The 23009-nt window shown below is 32.6% G+C and overlaps 1 protein-coding gene across 6 annotated transcripts in view; it reads right to left on the bottom strand.

Annotated features, from left to right (window-relative positions):
- Window positions 1–6921: 6921 nt before the first annotated feature.
- Window positions 6922–23009, bottom strand: part of GluClalpha (glycine receptor alpha 1) — a 141233-nt gene continuing 125145 nt past the window's right edge. For 3 of the 6 annotated variants that reach the window (XM_070642502.1, XM_070642504.1, XM_070642505.1), the window contains 6 exons: window positions 19007–19243; window positions 18784–18918; window positions 17425–17742; window positions 12795–12916; window positions 12515–12639; window positions 6922–7848 (listed from right to left, as the gene is read on the bottom strand). In XM_070642502.1, the coding sequence (XP_070498603.1) occupies window positions 7728–7848; window positions 12515–12639; window positions 12795–12916; window positions 17425–17742; window positions 18784–18918; window positions 19007–19243 (1058 nt within the window). In that variant the 3' untranslated portion in view covers window positions 6922–7727. The remainder of the gene's footprint in view (window positions 7849–12514; window positions 12640–12794; window positions 12917–17424; window positions 17743–18783; window positions 18919–19006; window positions 19244–23009) is intronic. The other 3 variants (XM_070642507.1, XM_070642506.1, XM_070642508.1) reach the window with 3 other exon arrangements.

Here is a 23009-nt window from a genome sequence, read left to right as displayed (position 1 = left end):
TTCTATCATCATCATCATCAGAGATTTTAACTTGAGGATGGACTGAAATTGACACTTTTTTTATTTTTTGGTTGGAGTTTTTTATTGTTTGGATTCCAGAGTTGGTTGTGCGGGGAGCATGAAAATTGATCGTTTAGTTTAATCATTTTAACGAAAATCGTCCATAGATCGGATTTGCTTTCTTTTTTGTGCTTTAAAATAAGGACCAATGTAAATTGTAATATGGACGATTTTTTAACAAACTTTATTGATTTGATGTGAATGAGATTTTAGAAATGAGAATGATTAAAATTGACTAATGGATGTTGGATTGTAATATTTGTTCAAAATTGAGGTAATTTGTTAATAATCTGGATAAATTCTGTAAGAGTACCTCCCTTAAGTTGAGAGCTACTCTCGCGAGCATGACCAACAGTATAATTAAATAATGCAAGATCTCAACATAACTTAGATCTAAGCTTTGCTGCAGTTTAGTTAAGTTTAAATTTTTTATCTTAAGTTTCTGAATATTTATAACTTCTATGTGCCAGGATGCTGATAATAGGAACAATAATGCACTTTATATGACAAGCTGCTGATGTCATCTAAGGGAAATTATGAATCACAACACATTGAAGTGCATGCTGCGGAAAGTAGACCGTATGTCGAGGTACATTGAAGCATGGGACATGGTTTCCATTTGGTCTTAAAAAACAGCCTGGGTAGCTTCGAAAGCTCAACTGCTGAGACTTCGTCGTTTGTGTCGGTCGGCTTTTTTTCAAACTGTTGTGACTTGCAGTACCGTAAACTGGAGATTATCTGCAAGTCTAGTTGCATTATCTAGTTCGTCAGAGCTTGCTGACCTAAGTTTTCTGTCTACATGCCTGCAATTTTTGAGGGACGCTATTCTTAGATAATAACTTGAAACAGCTTTGAGATCGATACATACTTCAATGTTCAGCATCAACACATCTGCAGAGTCTGACTGAATTACATCAAAGCCACCAAACAATATTTTTTTTTCATAAAATAAGGCCCATAAAATTCCATTAAAAATTCAACACTGACTAATCTTTATCATCCCCCGACATAAAAAATATGTATTTTTAATGGATGAATTAAAGAAGATCCGTCAAACTTTTTTATTTTACCACGCGAGATTTATGCAAATTTTGTATCCTTCAATCGTTTCCAAAATATCCGATGGAATAAGCTTCATTTCATCTATATTCTAGAGATAACAAAATTGAAATTTATCGATGCTACATAATACACATTGGAAATATCAACAAGAGAGTATAGGAACAAAATATTTATATTGTACGAGATGAAATTAATGGATTTTAAATCGCATGTTTTTATGCCTGTGGTGTAATGAATCTCCTTCCGTTATAAACTTTTTCTGTCTATCTGCCTACAACATTGAATTCTCATGCATTGATACTTAAATATTTGTCAAAAATTTATTCTAGCCATTTCTTCTTTACATTTATTTGACTCAAATATTTGTCGAAAAAAATGGATGAAGCAGTAGGAAGGAACAAGAAAAAAAAATGTTCGCTTCTCTTTTGTTGTTTAAATGAATGCCTTCATCTTGATGCCTTTAAACGATTTTTATTGTTATTTGATTTCATTTTTCAATTCCTTAACATGATGTTGACTGTCTGTTGTTGTTGCTGCTGTAGATTTTCATTACTATTATTTGGTTTTATGGAGGATGTGAATGTGAGGAGGAACAGATCATTCGCTTTAGTGATATTAATTCAAGCTGCTTTTAGGTTGATTGAGTGGAGATGATGAATTATTGTAGACTGAATTTGTTTATGGAGCTTTATTAAACTTTGGGAATTAATTTAAATTGTGATAAGAGACACATGATCTCTTGAAAAGAGGCTGTTGATAGCGACAATGGTACATTTGGTGTTAGCATCCGGCGAAGCATACATCGAAGAAATCATCGAAAATTTGACCACAGACTGACTTGGCTCCGACCTGATGCCGCATTTAATGGAATCTATACTAGATTCGGATTCAAGCTGGTCTGAAGCTGGATTCTTGGTCATTTCTAAGCCGTCTACTTACAGGAGCGATCGGCTACCATAATTACAACCAGTTTCTGATGTCAACCAAGAAAGGAAATGGATCATACCTGATCTGTGTAGCCAAAGAAGCAAGTTTATATGTAAAAGACAATTTTTGATGGGGAAGTTTGGGGATTACAGCTTATTAGCAGATTTGGTGACTATGATAGCAATTTTTTAGGCCCTTCCCAATATTTATCATCAAGCTACAGACAAAACAACACCAAAAAATCTCAGATATCATCCATCCAGAGCAATAAACCTTCTAAAATTTCCCAAAAGCACTTATCATTTCCACTGTGACTCCTCATCATCATCAAAATATTTTTTCATATATTCATCGCGAATTCTCTAAATCATTTATTTAGATTAGCAATTAGAATGGAAATTCTCTCAAAAATGGCGGGTTAAAAATTTTTATCAGGAAATAAAGTTAAAAAATATAAATTTCTATTCCCAAGTCATTTCAGACTAGTGTGTGGCTGAATAGATATCATGATTGTCTGCTTGAATGCATGAGAGCAGTTCTTTTATTGTATAGCACAATATTTGTTCCTCTAGTTATCATGATTCATTACAAATCCTGACATTTAATGTAATAAATATCTCCCAACAGTCAGTTGTGCCTGTGTTGGTGGCTTCTGATGCTATTTAGTCGCTTAGATTTTTCATAAATAAATTTTTCTTCATTAAAGCTATGAAAAATGTATCAAAAAATATAATAAATTTTTAAAAACTTTTTCATTTTGCCCTTCTTCTTCATCATCTCCAGCAATTGAGCATGACACGAAAAAAAAAGGTTTCCAATGAACAGGCAACGCAAAAAAAATCATTGAGAGATAAAAATGAAATTACTTTTTTGAGGTTTTTTCACATGAGATTTAAATAATTTGATTAAAAAAACATCCTGAACGTCCTTCCGACTTTATGGTCTCGTGTGCATCCGGTTATTTTGATGTTTTGATAATTAATGAGTGGATGTATCCGTTATTATGAAATAAATTTTGGTGGGGTTAATTGATGTAAATGGATAGGGCGTTACTTTTATGATAGTTTTGAGTTATTGTGAGCGATTAAGAAGTTTAAATTGATGAAGCTGTAAAGTTTCGAAGCTGTTTCATTATATTTTGATATATCCATAGCTGCAATGGCCAAATTGACTTGGCAAATTGTCATGGCAACTATATGGATGGAATGAAAATGGATACATTTAATGACATAGCAACACCACGAAGAGATTTTGTCAATTTTTATCTATTTGACGATTAGGTATGAAGCTGGAAGATGGCGGATGCTCTTATTGGGAAGCTATGTGTTGATGGTGGTGCATTTTGCATATTTTTGGGTATGAAAACTCCAAAATGCATTCAAAAGCATTTTCAATCTTTTGTACAATTGGATATTATCATCCGGTAAGCACACGGAGTAGAAATGACTGAAAATTCATCCTCAGGTCGATTTGACTGTGGCATGAGCTTGAATTTCATCGAATCTGACCTAGAGATAATTTTTGATCGGATTTTGCGTCAATTTTTACAACGATTGTCTTCCCGGGCAGTCAACTGCATGTTTAGCTATAAACGTAAGATTTAATGGTAAGTTCCACAAACGTCTTGTTTGTAATTAGGCATGTGGTAGATTAATCGCAGCCTAGTCCCTTTGGAAATATGTATTTGTATCTAAATATTCTTAACATCCAGAATTTATCCCAAATATACACATAATATTCCCTATACAACATATTAAGCACCTGTCATCCTAATAAACCATCAACTTACATAACACAAGAACTAATGATTGACAGCAGCTAATTCATCCCATTTTAATGCAATTTTCATGAAAATTTCCATCATTTTCCCAACAATCTATCACAAATTAGTTTCTCTTACCATTAATCCACCTCTAACTTTCCATATTACCCTCATTATGTATCTCAAATACTATACTCAAATTACAGAAAAAAAACTTCCAATAGCTTTTGCAATATGTTCTCATGTTCAACATATACACACAAAACTATTATCATGATAAACACAATCATCATTTTATCATTAGCATCTGTAACGCCTCTTCCTTGTTTCTACAATCACGATTCTAAATTAAATTAACCTAGTTACTAAAATAAAGTTTTTTTGGCTGTTCATTTCACGCTCTTACTGAATATTTTGATTTGTTTTGTGTGTTTTTCTGAAAGTTTTTCAAGGTTTTATGCTCATCGGATGAGAAAGGGATGGAGATTTAAAAGTTGAAATGTTGTCAACAATTTAAAATGTTCTATTTATAGGAACTGGCATGGAGAATTTTTTTGTTGTTTAAAAACAATGGATCTGGGGAATTTATTTATAAAATTTTGCTGTATTTCGATGGTATTTTGCTGTAATTTTGAATTCTGAGTGCTTAATTGATGGGTATTTTGCTATTGCTGTGACAACGATGTAATTTGCGAATTTTTAAACATCGAAAAGTTTGGAATTTGAGCCATCAGATGCAAGGATGTAGTGGAATTCGATTAAGGAGTCCTAACTTGAGGGCCACAAATCAATAATCACGGCTACATTCATTAATACTAAATACAAGCCGGCTCGAGGTTGATGCTGATGTATTGCTCGGATTAATGGATGTCCCGATGTCACGGATATGACGAATATTTGTAACCAAGGCAGGGATCGAAACCGAGACCTAGATTATTAGGGGATACTTCGAAATTGGTCAAGGTATGGCAAATCTCGAGAGCAAGACGAGACCGTGACTGAGACTAGATCTGATATTGAAACCAAGACTGCAATCGAGACTGAGACCAAGACCGAGATCGAGACCTAAATCGGCACTGACGCTTGAATAGAAAATTCAACCCATAACCCTCAAAGCTACATCTCTGATTGGCTTTGATTCAGGTATACAAATGACACAAATTCTATGTATTAGTATTGTACAATAGATAATTAGAAAGTCTCATGGTAGCTTTAAATAGACAAATTTCTAATGAAAAGATAATCGCGACGCTTCGTGTGGGCATGATAAATATGGTAACATGAGAATAATTAATGCCTTACTGTCTCCACGTGTTCGCCATCCAAATTGAACAAACTTGATGAAATTCTTCTTCCTAGTCCTATTTTTATAATGATTGAAAAGATAACTTGAAGGCTGTTTTTTTGCCCAAGTTTTTTGATGAGTTTATCGTAATTTTTTTTAATTCAAAATTCTTCGCTGTTGCCTTTAAAGACAAACATTTAACTTCCCATCTCAACTTCTTTTCATTAACTTAATTCCTTTCAGAAACTTTTTTTTCGAATTTTTTTTCACTTCATTTTTGAACTTTCGGTTCCTCCTCGATTTTCACACCTTACATCCCCTCCAAAAAAAAGTATTCAAACTTCCCCGAAAAAAAACTTCAAAAGAAATTCCACATCGAAAAAAATCTTTCTTTAATTTCCGTTTCTGTTCCACTAGCAGGCAACAACAAATTAAAAACTTTCGACACTGATAAGGAGGGAATACAGGCATCACGTTCATTCATTTTCGTTAGGATGGAAAAAAAAAATGTTGAAAAGTTTCGCATTTTTTTTCATTATTCATGAATGAAAATTATGTTTTGGATTTAATCTCGGTTGATTCTTTAATGGGAAGATGTATGATGTTAATTGTGGCACAATTATTAAGTTCATATTAGGCGCAAGAGACTCAATTTTCATAATGTGTGGTTTAATGGGTGAATTTAATGTGATTTTCAGGAGAATTCATTCCCGAACTGGCCGAAGGATAGAGTTCCGAAGGTTTCGAAGGATATAGCCGTCTTCAGACATTCCCTACGCGCGGCAATGGGCCCTCGTGCGCCTTAGCCAAGGAAGTAAGTAATTAATGCGATTTGCAGAGTTTGGTGGCTAATAATTGTCTGCAGATGGACAAAAATTCTTGATATTGAATAGAATTTGCTTAAACCTTGACAAGAACAATGCTTCCAACAGCATAATGCGCCAAATCATAAAAATTAATCGAAATCAGCTTTCATGATGTCGTCACGACATTTTCACGCGTTACAGTTACTACGACGACGTACCGATGCCCTAGCGAATACGCTGTATTGTTCATGGTTATATTTAAATTAGTTAGGTACCAAGCTAGTTACTGCTTAGACCAATTCATCGATAAGAGCTTGGCAATGAGCACTGCATAGAGAGAAAGGATTATCTGAACGTTGCGCTACGCTTCTTAGTAACCCCCGATAGCTCAGTAGGTAAGAGCACTTGACATGTGATCGAGAGGATGAAGGTTCAAATCCTGGTAATTAGAACCTAATCTAGACTAGTATTGCCCTAAAACCTAAGCAGAAGTAAGCTTCTGAGCAAATACAGCTTCCAATATCTAAGTTAGGGTATTTATGATATCTTAATCAGCAACGCTAAACAGTTCCCGATTTATAAGACTGGAACTATAACCAGTTCCTGATAACTTGCATCATAACTGAATTTATAATCAGGCCATTACATCCATTAGTCAATTTTAAGTCATAATCATTCGATATAATCATTATAAAATCCTTATGTCCATTAGTAATAATTTAACAATATTCTTAAAATAATCAAATGGAACAGTAATAAATATATGAACTTTTGGTATGAGATGAACAATTTCATGTTAAAAATGACTGTAATTAATAGATTAAATATATTATTTTTCACTACTATTTCAAATCTTTACAATATTATTAGTTTTTTTGTTGGTATTGTATGATTAAGGTATCAATAATCTAGATTTGTATTAAATTATTTCAGTAATCTATATTACTAGAATCTTTAAATAGTCATGCAAATCTAACTTCAAAATCTAAATTAGATTAAAAGTTAATAAGTTTACGTACCTTTAAGTCCTCAAAATCCATCTATTTTCATTTCAATTTATTTAAACAAATTTGAGATTAAAAGAAATCTCTCGAAATTATCATAGGATCAATTTTAATCTCAATTTTACTAGAGTACATCTTAGGACGTAGGGTAGGGTAGATCAAGTGTCTAGGCCCAGAATCAACAGATAGTAATCAAAATTTCTTCATGGTATTAGCATAAATTTCTGTAGATTCTGGGATTAGAGATATGAGAATAAATTTTGGTAGAATAAAGTTTGGTTGACTTTAATCTACGAGATTCAACTCCCAAACGCATGTGAACTTTAATCTACCTAAAGCTCCAAACTCATTGATGATGATGGTTATTTTTATTTATTTTTTCATTTTCTCATCCACATTTTCTTTCTCTTTTTTTTTTTTTTGATGTTATAGTTTTTATGTATAAATGTATCAATATATAGCAATTTGTAATCATAATTTTCTTCATTTCTGTTCATTCACTCCATTCCCTATGGCTACAATTTCATCTTTTTTTTTTTTATTTCTCTATTTATATATATCTCATTTTTCGATTTTTATGCTATGCACTTTTTTTTTATATTACATGAATTGGAAATAATAAAATACAACAAAAAACATAACTATAAAGAATTGGATATTTTGTCTTGACTATTCAATACACACACACACATACATACAATTTAATATTCTCTCTTCATCCATCAATGATGATTATGAAACAGGAATAAAAAAATAAAGAACGAAACCACATCTAACGACTGCACATAAGTTTGAGTTTGAAGTAAATTTTTTGAATTCTTTTATTGATCTTCCTCTTCCCTGAAGAGATATGTACTCCAATAAACTAAATTGAATAGCGCAAAGACTAGAGGAAATGTTATTCGTGATATTACGTCGATTCTCTTTGATCTTGAGCATTGTCTGGTATTGTTAATTGTTGTTTGATTGCGAATGAAATGAAATAAAAGAAAATAAAAATTTGTTTGATTATTCATTAAGCAATTGAAAGTCAATGGCTATTAAAAATTCATTTTAAATGCATTTTCTCTTTGAGTTTAAAAAGCTCTCCTTTTTGCAATTTGAATTCTCTCTCATCTACTACTAATTGGATTTTTTTTTTTAAAATGATGATGGGATATCCTGTAATTAATGAATGATGATGCTGCATTTGAAGATTTTATGGTGATTGTTGTGTAGTTGTTGTATTTATAGTTCTTTGTGAAGCACGAAGTCGAAGTTTGAAAAGAATTGTTTAGATTCTTGAGTTGAGGTGACTTGAAGGCTAAGACACTAGGAATTGTCAATTATTATTACTAATTTATTGAGTTATTTGAGTTGATTTGGCTTACTTATACCCAACTACAGCTAGGTTGACCTCAAAACTACAATATCAAAACTAACCACATTGATTATAGCTATTTATGATTATTCTCAGGGAAAGAGCAGTGATAAGATAATGTCAGCTTAATCTGCAGACAGACAATTTGTAGACAGAGCTCATAATCGACTCATATTTTGAATGAAAAGTCGATTTGAGTTGACTTCTAGCTCTTCTTTTAAAACTGGCTTTCTATAAGTCAGAAACTTTGACAATCCTCTGTCTACACCCCCTCAACACTCTAACAGTCAAAGTAGTTCATCAAATACTGTCAATACATAATATTTTTCATATCACTCCAAATAAGCTTGAAGCATTCGACAAATATTTATGTTAAAAATTCAAATGATTGAATTTTTGAGATGAAAAAAATTTTATTTAAATAATCATTCATTGCTATTTCATCCAAGTGCAATATCCATAATTGCAATATTTGTGCACATCAATCTGTTTAAGAGTTTATATCTATCATATATTTTTTGGTGCCATTAATAGAAAATATTCATCAAATGATGAGGAAAAAAATTGTTTAAATATTTTGTGAATTGTTTGAGGGGCGGAAAGGGCTGGATTTGTGTATGTTGTCTGGTTGGGCAAATTAAAGCAAAATTTTGGGTTTTTCTGGATTTTTTTGAGAAAAAACTTGTTTCTGAAGCTGGAACATGACCCATTCTAAGGCTAGCAGCATTGCCTGAGGCTTGATGCCTGGAACTTCCTTCCAACCTCCCCAAAAATCTACTCATTCCCCTTCACATCACCCAAAAAATTGCCCAAATTTCTCTTCATCATCCACAAAAAAAAGCAGGTCAATGCAAATAAATATTTGTACACAAAATTCCATTTTCATCAAAATCAATTTCAATAAAAATGAAATATAATGCAATCCAATTCAACAGATTTTATTTTGCTTCATGTTGATTCCAATCAGAGAAAGAGAGAGAAAATAAAAAAATTGAAATGATGAGAGATATTTATTTACAAAATGGATGATGAGAAAAAATTTCTGCTTTACGTTGTTTGGTAAATAAGCAAGTTGAGAAGATTGATTGAGTGGATGGAATTGCTGTGCATTTTGCTAGTTATTGGGCTATTATGTTTGATAATTTGAGACAAACTCTTGCAAAAGTTTGAATATTTGGTGCAGAACGGCGCGTTATGGTCACTCGGTCAACGCCATGTCACCATATCATGGACATACTCAAGGAGGCAGGAAGTCCGTTTAGAATCAAATGCTCCTGCACCATGTTGATATAAAACCGCATTTTTACACAATCTTGACCACAAAACATTAGAATTCCAGCAATTTGTTGTTCAAATCCGACCTTAACCTCGATCTCAGCCATTTTAGACACACAACACATCCCAGTCCTGCCCCATACAAGCCCTACATATATTTTAATTTTTAACCTTCCACCATCAAGTGGAATCAATAAATCATTTTTGTAAATCTAATCGACATGACAAATTAAATCAGTCAGTCAATAATGTTGAGCAATCAGTTGATAGCTCAATCAGTCAATTATGCAACATTGAATCATGTTGAAATCGGATGATGTTATGGAATAAATGAATTTAATGTAAAATCGGATAATGCTGAAAATGTTGTTAATTTAATTTTTGATTCCACTTATCCAACTTATCTGACCCGAGTGATAGAAATGAGGAAGGCTACGCAATGGACGAGTTAAGTTTGCGGTAAGTCTCTTGTATTAACACCAAATGGAAGGGCGGTAGCCTAATGGGCGTCAAATGGGGACAGTATCCTTTTGCTGTTCCAAATCCTCCATATGGCTTCCAAATTTAAGCAACTTCCATTTGGGGTTGATTAAAGAGGTTTAATGAAGCCTTTAAAGTTCCATGACAAAGCTGTCTTCATTTGTGACGCTCGGGATGGATTTTTTGCTGAGCGTTCAATTTAAATGATTTTACATATTAAAGTTATTGTAAATTAATCATTTTTCTTGGTATTGGAACATTCTTTTTCATGGAAAATATTAATTAAAGTATGAAATTAATTCGTCGAAATTAATATTATTTCCGAGGTTTTTTTGTGGCTTTTATGTAAAATAATAGCAAAAAATTAATTTATTGCCAAATTCCTTTCATTATTCACTTTAAAAAGCCTTGAATCTATCGAAGCTTAACTTTCAGATGAACGTCTGAGCCTTAATGACATTATGATTAACAAGATTGATGACCAGTATATCCATCCTTCTGAGAAAGTCAGAAGGCCTTCCGTTTTCACTGTCAAACAATATTAAAGTACATATATCGACTAACATGCTTTACTGATTTGGGGAAGTAAAGGATTTTTAAAGGGTCAATGAAGATACTCAATAGTCTGGAAATTTATTGACTTGAGATGGAAATAAATGTCATTGAATTAAGTTGGATATTATTTGAATCGTGGAGTGGAATGAGCTTATCCCGAGTGACAGATATGAATATGGGTCGGTCACGGAGTTTTGAAGGTCCTGCCAAACCTGTATTAACATGAAATGGAAGCTGCTTCCGTTTGGCGACCATATGACTGCCTAAAATAAGTTGCTTCAATTTGGTGCTAATAAAGAAGGTTTAGTTGAACCTTCAAAGTTCCATGGCGGAGCCTTTCTCAGCTATGTCACTCGGGTATCCAGCCCAAAGCATGAATCAAGACATTCCCAGCATGTAGACATTTCAGATAATTTACGAGATAATAAGACCTAAAACTTAAAGTTTTTTATGACGTAAACATCTCATCTTCATGCCATATACACATTCACATCATTGATTTTATGTAAATTTACAGTCACTATCCGTACTTCAAAAGCCTTTTTTTTAAGTTTTTTTATATATCTCATACCATCCCCTAATTGAAATAACAAATGGAAAATATCAAAAAGCTCTCAGAAAGAAAATCAATCTTGACATAAATTGAATCGTAAAAAATAACATGAAGCTTCAAGATAATGGAGATATTATTCTTCTTACTCAGTCTCATTCCTGATAATATATATATTTTAAATTTGAAGATGAAAAATTTGCATAAATCAGCATCATATATGGTGAAAAATGGGGTATGAATCTATGAAGAAGCCTGCATCAATTTTCCAGTATTTGCCATTTGTGTATTTTGGGATTTTTCGAGTGTGCTTGGATTTAATGTAAAATTTATATGTGTGATGTAGATGTTGCCTGTAAAAATATATCATTACATAATCACACAAGAGAAATTTTTTTTTTTTGGGTACGAGAGTGAGATGGAAAATGGAAAAACTTTTATTTCATTATATTTCCTCTCGACAATATTTCAACGTTCGAAAAATATGCACTTTATTTTGCTCTGCCATTTTTGCATTTTTTATCGAGTTAAAGTGACCTTTATGGGTTTTGAAACGCATTTTGTAAAAATATTCGGAAGCTATTGTCAAAGAATTTGATTTTTAGCAGCGACATTTTCACATATTGAAGGCTGATTTGAAGGAAGTATCAAGAAACCGGACACTCATTGCGTTACACCATTTTTTCACCCCTTACACACCTTTTCCTTCGTATTATGTAATAAGCGAACGGTTCGGTATCCGCGGATAAGATTTCAAACAATGTTCACGACCTTACACAATATAGAGCTTATTTCAAGTCTTAATTCCTAATCCACAAATGGTCATTTCAAAATTCCTAGACACGGGCTTTGAAATTTCAAGAATTACCGATTTGAAGGTAATTTGACCATACAGCACTATCCAGTATAGCATTAATGATGAAGTCAGCTTTATGATAATCAACCCGACTAAATTAGCTTTCTTGGAATGACTAGTTAATTCCCCACCACACTGAAAGCTTATACCAACCGCAAATCATTTTTACATATTGGTCAGACACCTCCTTAATCTGTTTGTCCAAACTGAACTCATCAACTCCAATAATTACAAGTACCTGCTAAAACAACGAAAAAATAAAACTGAAAGTATAGCTTTTCGGCTTAAATAATTTATGGACATTGGCGAGAAGAGAATCATTACACATAATTCATCCCAATGCTCATTTATGCAGCTTTTGATACGTAAATTTTTTTAATTAGCATTATAATTGCAGGAGGATAATGAAAAAAAAAAAGAAAATAAATTTTTCGTAGTCAAAAATGAGAGAGAATTTTTAATGCACAATAATTAACATTTCGATGTAACTTTATGTTGGTTTTTGGCTATAAAAAAAAAAGAAAATTGTTACCTTGTCGGGAGTCGTGACAGCCATGATTTACAGCAACTTTGACGCTTTGGTGGTTGCATGTGAACCTCACATTGCCTCAGCTTTTCGAGTGCTAAGGGATCGCCTGGATGTCTCACGAGTGGCTTCTGAATGGGAACATAAATGAATGAATTTTGAAATTTGCAATCAAAAAATTAGTTAAAATTATTGGAATTAAATTCATCACTATTTTATTGTGTTTGGGAGAGAAAAAAGACAAAAAAGATTCGGAAATAAAAGAAGTTCAAAAACATATTTTTACCATTGCAAATGTTGCATTGCTATCAGTTTCAAGAAGGTCTGATGCGGCGTCTAAGCTCACCTGTTCTAGCTCACGTCGTTTCTTCTTCATCGTCTCGCGGTGAATGTCCGCTGCTCGATCTGCTTGAAATTTTGTAGGAATTCTATTAGATTTATTTGTAAAACCGATTATATAATCAGACACTTATTTGCCGGATCACAGTGATAGCATTTGAGATTTTTTTGCAGTGGTGCTAAAAAAAGGTTTTTTTGTTTTTTGGTAACTCATTGAAACATTTTTTATGTCCGTTGAGATCAGCTTTAACATAAATTTATTATTAAAAAATAATTATTATCCATCCATCCGTACACCATTATCAAATGATTCCATTTAAAATAATTAAACCGGTAAAATGTGGATTAATATATATTTTTTTGTACTCAATTCCGGAAAATGTGTCCACAATAAACCAAAGTTTTGTGTGTCAAACGATTAATTGGTTTTTGCTTAATGGAACATCAAATCACATTTCTGTGTTATCTCATTTTATGCTTCCTAATGACATTGTTGTATATTAAAAAATAAATATATATATATTTTTTTATGTTTATGACTCTTTGTTTCTGTGAATGTATATGTTCGGTTAACCAGCAAATATAAGCAGATATGATTCGAATGTTAAGGTACAAAAGTTATAAAAAATAATTTTCGTTTTGCTGCTCAGCACAAACTTTTTTTTTTTCTATACGAAGTCATTTTCATGAATATGATTTGAAAAGTTTCATATTAAGGAACTCTGGGTCATAATGTATATTTGTATATCCTGTTTTTATGCTTAATAAAAATTTCTTTTTTTCTTATGAAAACTGCTGGGCAAGTATGAAATTTTTATTACTGTCGGAGGTGGTTTTTAATCCAGTTTTCATTTTAAATTAGATGAGGGATTTGCTTTTTTGGTATGCTTTTAATTGCTCATGTTTTCGGATTATATTGAACTTTTTTGACTATACGAATTGTATTCATAAAGAATCATGAGATTGTTTTGGATGTTAGGCAATTATTTAATCAGAAAGTTATGATTAAGGAGCGAAAGAGAGGAGATTTGATGTAGAAAGCACAATATTTTGGAATTGAAGCAAATTTGATAATGTTGTCCTAAAATCCTCTTTTAAAGGGGGTCAACCCTAAGATTCTGCCTTCTGGATAGTTAAAGACCAAATTTTAAAGAAATGTTAGAAATTCCAAGACATTATTGGGGATTTTGTAACTATTTTTATTGTCAAACTTGCTATTTTAACGAAATATCAACCAGTATTAGGATTTTGACTCTAAACGACCCTGGGTACACTCTATCTTGATCACACTCTGTCCTGGTTACCTGCTTCATTTGCTACAGGGCATACTATACCCTAGTTACTTTTGCCCTGACTACACTCTACCTTCGTAACAATCTACCCTGGCTTCATTCTCATCTGGTTACGCTCTACCCTGATTACACACTACCCTGGTTACCCCCTTCACTGGCTACACTCTACCTTGACTACATATAACATGGCTACACTATACCCTGGTTACATCCCTATTTTCCACCTCGAAATGCAAATATTTCAACCAACCTCGCTTTCTTCCGGTAATAAAGTTTCTGTGGAAATAATTTGAAATAATTTTTGAAGCACAACACAAGACTGACCACCCACAATCATTTCATAATCCTCAAAACACCCCAAAAGGCTTTGCATAATTTACAAATCCCGTTTTCCACATGAATATCCCCGAAAAAAGTAATCAAAATAATCAGCGAAAAATTAATCAAAAGGTAATCAAGAGTTTTCTGGTGGATTCAGCAAACTTTAAAAATAAATTTCCTCCTTATAATCCATAATCATAATCATCAAAAAAAAAAGGTCAACCTTTACAAAACAGTTTGTAAATAAAAATGCAAATAATGAATCGTAGGAAAGTGAAAATCACGATCAAATTAATTAACACAAAGGAAGAAAATAAGAGAAATAAGAAGGAAGGAAAATCATTTGTCCAAATATAAAAAATATTTCATTTTATTTATCATGATGAGAATAGGAAGGTTAAGAAGTGAATTTAGTCATCATCATCATAACTAAATATAATCGTGATCCTCATTATATGTATTACCGAAAAAAAATTCTAAGAAAAATGTGAAATGGAGGAAATGCTATGAAGTATAGTGGGTAGTTGATTGATAAGACGCACTTTTGGGGTCGTTAAGTATGAAGTCATGTATATGAAGCATTTCTGAGACGATATGATATATTTTGAAGCTTGAGCTGGACATTGTAGTTGCTAGAGCATTGCTATGTCGCCGTGTGGACGGAAAATCACAATAGTGGCTTGACAGCACCTTGATGGCGACATTTGACTTTGTTTTATGACTCAAAATGAAAATCGCTGATTTGTGCTGTTCGTATGAGTGATTGACCCTTTCCTTAACAGTCAAAGAGCATGCTGATGAGTATAATCACAAAAGTGAGCGCATAATTGACCTACAATTGGTGTCTGACCAGTAGAAAGCTTTCTATTCATTAAAAATGACTACTTTTACTAGCTATACCCATGTGCATGCTCATTAAAGTGACTATGTCCTTTCTTTGCTACTGATTACTCTAGAATATCTCCCATATTTTAATAACACATTGCGTACAACAGCACCAAATGTTTGAGGACAATAACCTCAATCAATAGCATAATCCGACCTGAATTTACCACCCTCCTTCCGAAAAAAATAAGAAATCAGCTCAAAACAGGAAATAAAAAGAAAGAAAGGTGTACAAAAAGAGGAAACGAAGAAAAAGTAAATTTTATCCACAAAAATATTATGTTCATTTAGTTAATTAATTTAATTCTGTGCTATAGTATATTCACAAACACATGCACAACAACACCATTGGTTGTTCTTGGATGATTATGATGAGGACAAAATTGCTAAAGCTTAATCATAAAAATGAAAGTGGGTAAGTAAGTAAATAAGTAGGTATTATGAAGAGAAAAAAAAACTGGGAAAGTATACAAAATAGGAGCAAAAAAGAGGCAAAAAGAATCGTAAAAGCATGAAATGTTTTATGACCGTCAAATGGCGCAGTTGGAGAGTGAGAAGAACAAAAAAATCTGAGTAGGGAGGAAATGGAAACAAAAGAAAAATGACTAAAGTAGCAATCAGTTATAGTACTTTTAATTAAAATTTATCATCCCCGTCGTCATCGCTTTTTTTCTTATTCTTTTGCGAGATTTTTTTTATAACCGTAAAATGTTTTCTTTACGGATCACTTCTCGGTGGAATCGGAATTGGAGAATAAGTAAGCAAGCAAGCGAATGAATAAAAATAAAATATATTGGATATATATTTTTTTGGTTGCCGCAGCAGTAAAATATTGACAATCAAATTGAAGCATGGAAGGATTTTCTTTTGGATATAATAATAAGAAATTAGATCGCGAGTGGAGATTAAAGACTACTGTGTGATATTTTTTTGGAAATTGTGAATTGCTGGCTATGATTATAGTTCGTATTTGGCTTGTAAAACGTCGACAAATTTTAAAAAACATTGTAAGATGTTGCAAAACATGGCGCAACATCGTAAAATGTTGCATAACATTGTAAAACGTAGCAAAACATTCTGAAATGATGCAAAACATTCTAAAATGTTGAAAAATATGTCAAAATGTTGCAAACCATTGTAAACTGTTGTAAAACAATGTAAAATGTTGTATAATATTGCAAAGTATTGCGAATCATTGCAAAATGTTGCAAATCATTGTAAATTGTTGCAAAACGTTGTTAAATGATGCAATACACGACAAAACATTGTAAAATGTTGCAACAATGCAAAACGTTGTTGAACAGGGAAAAACAATGGATATTTCATTATCTAAAGCAGTTCATGATCAAAAATTAATCTATTTAGCCTGCTAACATAGATAAGTTAGCATAGACATATCCAGTATCACCGTAGGCTCCTTTATCCCGTTCTCAAAAATGAAAATGCATTCATAATACCTCCAGCTCTTACCCTTCAATCCTCCGATTTCATTGCCATATATTTTCAATAAAAAAAAAATCCACAATTCAAATCCAAAGATTAAACACTCATCCTGTTAGACCGAACGAAATTCAATTAAAATCAAGCAGTTTTATCTAAAAAGCATTGAATTTTGCCACAAAAGCCACAAGAAAACTGATTGCATGGAAGTTTTGGTAGAAATTTATTTTTTGGTGACGTCATCTTATTTTCTCTCTCATTTAATCTATATCCGTACGAGCATGCATGATAGATTTATGCTAGCACAAGAACAAAAAAAAAAATAACCGAAATGAAAATGAAAATAGAAAACTATCAATTTTCTCAATAGTTGCTGAAGACAATTTTTTTACGACTTTACGTCTTATGGCTTTTGCGTTATGTTATCATCGCGATTGATAATAAAAAGCTGTAACCGACAAGCTATAAACTATTTGCGTGTATATGTTGAGAGAAAAAAAAAATATAAGATGGTAGATGGAGAAATAGATTATTCACTGTGATTTTTATGTCTGTGCTGAATATGTGATATGAAGATAATGGTGAAAAAAGGGAACAAAAAGTAATGGAAACGATGTTAATTGATATTTTTCAACAAACCTGAGCGTGACGCGTAGTTAACGAGCGCAAACTCGAGTAGCGCTCCGAAGACAAACGTCAGACACACACCAGTCCACACATCAATAGCCTTTGTGTATGAGACTGGTGGCAATGATGCATTAATACCTGACGTTTGTGTTGCCATTGTTAGAAGTGTCGTGACTCCTAATGATACACGAGCTGGTACAGCACCTTGATCGAGCCAAAATGAGACCCATGATACAATTACCAACATACAGCATGGCGTGTAGATTTGAATCAAATAGTATGAGAACTCTCGTTTGAATAGCAAATCCACTTTCAGGCAACTGTATTCACCTGATGAGATAAAGAAAAAAAGAAATAAAAAAGGAAGAAAAAAAAGAGATTTTTTTTTGTGTGATTTAGGTCGTTCTTTTTATTTCATTTCCACCTCCACATCCTTCCTTTTGTTTCTTTTCTTCTTTCTTTCTTATCAATTCAATATATATGCTTTTGGCATTCATCATAGTCAGAGGATGTGAATGTTGTTAGTGCTTCTCCCTATCCTATGTCTATAAATGCATATCTATCCGTTTTTCAGAGCAGTTCTTGGAAGTTGAGGGGTGGGCAAGTAAGGAAGTTAATCTAATTGGAATGTTTAACACGCATTTTTGGAACTAAATGACTATAATTAATTACTGTTAAGGTCAATAAAGATGCATCTCCAACTAATCTGTCATTGAAGCTATAACAACATTATCTGACCATTTTCTAATCCACTCAATTATTTAATCAGTCTACCAAGTCACAAGCTCAGACTATAAACTCAATCCCATTTACCAAAAATAAAGAAAGGCATATCCATCCAAAAAAAGATAACAAAAGAAAAAAGTATAGGATATAGACATGACATTGAAAGAGACTTGACGAGGGTCTAATTGTGATGAGAGTGGGGAAAGAAATTTGATTCTAATGCGTAACTCAATGTACTTATCGTATACACATTTTTTTTGGATACAGGATTTGTGAGCCATGATCTTGGATACTTTAAAATGCGTTTTTGTGTTTATGAAATTTTTATGTAGATATGAGGGAATATGAGACTAAATATTTGGGGTATTAGTGATTGATGCCAACTGTTCATGCTGATATTGAATATGGAGGAAGACCCAAAATAAAAATGGAAGGTTGATTGAAATGTGTGGAGGAGGGGATTAGCATGCTCTACTTAGGGATTATTAATTTTCTAAAGAGAATCTTGATATATTCCATAGTCAACTTTACAATAAAAAATTCCTTCCATCTTTTCATTTCAACCAGATGATCCACACCCATTTTTTGAAGGCAGCAGCAGTCATAATTCCATCCAAATTACCCAATTAATCATCATAATCTCACCTGTGTTTGTTTTACTGTTACAATAATCAGTTAAAAATTTCTCTAGTGTAAATCGTGGTAGATGAAGATTCTTAACAACTTGAACGGGATCACCTTCCTTCCAAAGAAAGACTAAATCTGCTGTCGTCCAGCCATCTTGATAAATGAATTGTTCATGATAAATAAACAACAAATCATTAATATCATATCCAATACAACAATGTTTGTTGCATGCAATACTCACAACTTGCCATTCGTAACGAACAAATTTGTCTATCTAGTGGATACAATTTAAGATTCATTGGGCACGCGAGCGTTAGTGAAATTCTTATACTGTACAGCACTGAACCGTATGGAAATATACGAATATATACATTTGGCATGATGATATTGTGAAAATGACCTTCCTTCTCGTTCGAGAAAAACAAATCAGGCATCCATACACGATTTGCTTCTGTCAATGTGAGATATTTTAGTCGACCTAAGGATGATATAATAAAATAAATAATCAGTATGTGTATATAGAGTTGATGATTTATAGTGAAAGGAAATATTTGTGTGATACTGAGGAAATCGAATGGATAGTTGGGTCAAGGGAATGGCATTTTTGGAGAATTTTGGATTGTTGGTTCTGTATAATGGAATTATATAGGATGTAGCTGAATTTAGACGTAGTTTGTAGATTTTCTGAAGGGAATTCGATGAAATTCGGACTAATGCTATAGATAATATGCTGGTCCACATCTATTCTCATACACATGCTGATTTGAAGCGATATTTTCACAATTTGCGACTTCCAGGATTGAGAATTCCAGATAATACCTTACAGCAATGATTGTAATGAGCTATGCATCCAATTTGTTTGACTCTAAAAGTCATCAATTTGCTCTGCAAACTCAATTTTGGATGTGTGCTACATAAAGGGTAAGTTGTCCGATTTGTTAGAATCTGGAGTAGTCTGCTTGATAGCAGCCACTAAATTACAGCTTACTTGATGCCGAAGACGCTTAGTTCTGATTCTAGTGTCCATTTATCCGCTGTATGGACTTCACTCTAATGCAACTAGTTCAATGATTATCATTGCATCGATATTTAAGTGATTAAAGTACTAAACGTCAAGTCTACTGGACCAAAAAGCATATCCAGCTCACTTATGACTTAAAATCATATCTAAAACTGTAAAACCAATCAAAGCTCAGCTCAAGATCTGAAAAACTAAAAAAAATCTCCAAACCGTCAACTCTTTAGACATTCAAGAGATAACATAGATATTAAAGCATTAATTTCAAACGCATTGCATCCAAAACTATATTCTCAGTCACACATCGGCTATGAGCTACAACCACATTTCATGAAAACTGTAAACCCTACATGCTGTTTTGTTTTTCATGGCTCAGATAGCATAAAATTGTTAAATTCGGTTTTAATGCAGAAATAAACCTTTTAAATGTTGATATTTTTAACAGAAGTGCACTCAACTCTAACCGCACGGTGCTGAATGAAAAGTTTTTATTTCTCCTTTTTTTTTCTTAGATGAAAAATATGTGGAAGAGAAAATTGAAATTGAAGTATTGTTGAAACAATGTGAGTAGTTTTGATAAGTAAAAGCTTTTACATCAGCAATGGTATTTTGTTGATAGAAATAAACATTCTATTCAGCATCGTTTGATCTTTACTTTATATTTTTTCCAAGACTGAACTATCTACAGATGTTATTTGCTTTTTAAGAATCATTTAAAGGAAATATTTATTTAGTTAATTGCTTTGGAAATGCACTTGAGATTGTGATTTCAATTTAATTAACTAAATGGATTGGATGTGGAGTTGAAATGCAAGGAAGTAAGTTTGAAAGAATTTTCATGAGTTTCTTGAGTGTTAAGCAATGTATAGCTCATATCCTTAATGTACTCAAATGTCAAAAAAGAGCCTAAAGCAGCTTCTTGAAGTTTGTATGGAATTTATTTGAAATTGAGCTCTTTGTGGCTTCCAAATGTCTTTTGGATGGAGTCTTGTGGCATCTAGGGTCAAAAGTCAAGTTAATAGATACTCAATGATTAACATTCAAGCTCCAAAAGCTGAAAATCCAGTGAAACACACAAATTACATCCAATTACCCAACTTCAACTTCATCCTTAGTTCCAATTACACTAAAAACACCATAGAGACTTCCAAAACTGTTATAATCCTCTCCAGTTAGTTCCCAAACATCCTACATTCTTCATAACACAAGTAACTTAATGATTTGTCAATAAATGTAACAAGAAGCCAAACCAAAATCTCATTTTATGTCTAAAGTAAATGCTTTCTGTTTCTCATCCGCAAATTTATTTTTTGTTAATTCTCATACTGGATATACAAAGTACTTCATAATAAATTAGGAAAATGCTTAAAATAAATAAAAATGAGCTTTGAAGCCACAAAAAATAACCCTTAATTTTGAAACTTTTTTTTATACATTCTGCATGTTCAAATTCAACTCTTTTGCAAATATTTATTTTTAATGTCATAACCATGGCTTGTGCTGACTTTACAATATTTTAACAGAAAACTTTCCGCTTTTGCTCACATGTTTTCATTATTCAAGTTGTTATGCAAGTTAAAATTGAGTTGTCAAGGATGACGTTTGGAAGGAATATTTATGCGCCTTTTTACATGATAAATTATTTGCATATAAATGTGGTTTTGTAGATTTGTGAACAATTGGGTTATTTGACGATTTTAACAGAATCTTTGTAGTTGTCTCAGATAGAGTTGGCAAGAATTTACAAGACTGGAGTGCAAATACCCAAAAAAAAATGCGTTTCTAATGGCCAGCTCAATTCGACAAACATCGACTGTAAAGCTCATTATTTTAAAACTGATTGTGATCCTGCTACGAGGATTGAGGATTGATTCTCTCACGAAGAACGGTCTTCAAGAAGTCATTCCAACTCTTCGACAGAATTCACTAGGAACAAACCCTACTTACGATCCAGATAATAAAATAGAGTTGACTTTAGATGAACTCTAACTGTACTTTAGGCTATCCCTAAGGTTTACTCAACAAAACACCCCTCAACAGTATTTATTAAAATCTCAGCTAACTTCCTTTGTAAGCTACTCTAGTTCCTTTCAAGTTCGAAAATAATAGAATCAACCTTGAAGCTCAAATCTGCAGTCTGTAAATGAACGTTACAAAGTACTATAATAGAATTGTTTTACAGAAAGTTCAGCAATGAAATCATCAACAACTTCAAAATCTCAGTCAGACAAACAAAGCTTATTTGACTTTACATCATCATTTCCTCATGAAAAAAAATAACTTTTTTTTTCTGCACAAATCAGCATTCAGAATGTGGATATGGATTGTATGTATTTTTATTTCCCCTCAAAACTTTACATTTTTTTGTTATTTTTTTATTTTGCGGGTTTCTGTTTTCCATCCACAACTCTCCTTATTTTTTTCCAGCCATTAGTTCTCAACATGAAGCACATCATAATTTTGCATAAATTTATGCATTACATCATCGTCATACATGTTACCGAGGAATAGTACAAGATATGAAATATGAAGAATAACGATGATGTGAAGTTTCTTGTGAAAAAATTTTCCACCAATTTTTCGTGCTTCCTTTTTCCTCTCATGCAACGATGTACTTTTTCTGATATGTCGAGAATTTCTGAATGAAGCTGCTGTAAAATTTATGAAGCAATTGTTCTTCATCGTCTAATGCTTTCCGCTCACTCTCAAGCTGTCTAAAGATAAGAATCAGTTCGAGTAGTGAATGATCGAAAGGAAAGAAATTCTTTTTTGATTTACAAGCAGTCTCATGACGCTTTAAAGGGAGAAAATTGTCAAAGGATGATTTTTATCAAGATACTTTGTTGCTGAAGATGACATATGGACTTGCTTTGATGCACTTTTTAAGTCGTTCTATTAAGTTTTAGATGTGAATAAATTCATGTGCTTAATGTTTTCTAATTAATTGCTTTTCAATTAAATACCCAAGCTGTGTACTGTTGTTTGGTCTTATAGTTTGTTTTCAGGCAACTGTCACACCACGTCTGTGTGACTGTGGCGGTTATTAAATTTTGTCTTCAGACAACCGTCATACGACGTTTTTAGGACTGTTGCAGTTCTTAAAATTTGTCTTCGGACTATTATCACAACACGTCATTATGACTGTGGCATGACATCATTGTGACGTATTGATGATGTGGACGACCACGTTGCACTGCTTGAAAATTTTAGAAGATGGCTTTCTTTA

The sequence above is a fragment of the Chironomus tepperi genome, unplaced genomic scaffold, assembly GCF_022539635.2.
Source record: "Chironomus tepperi strain 1889 unplaced genomic scaffold, CSIRO-AGI_Ctep_v1 contig_298, whole genome shotgun sequence".
Taxonomy (NCBI): Eukaryota; Metazoa; Arthropoda; class Insecta; order Diptera; family Chironomidae; genus Chironomus; species Chironomus tepperi.
This window is presented reverse-complemented; position numbering and strand designations above follow the sequence as displayed.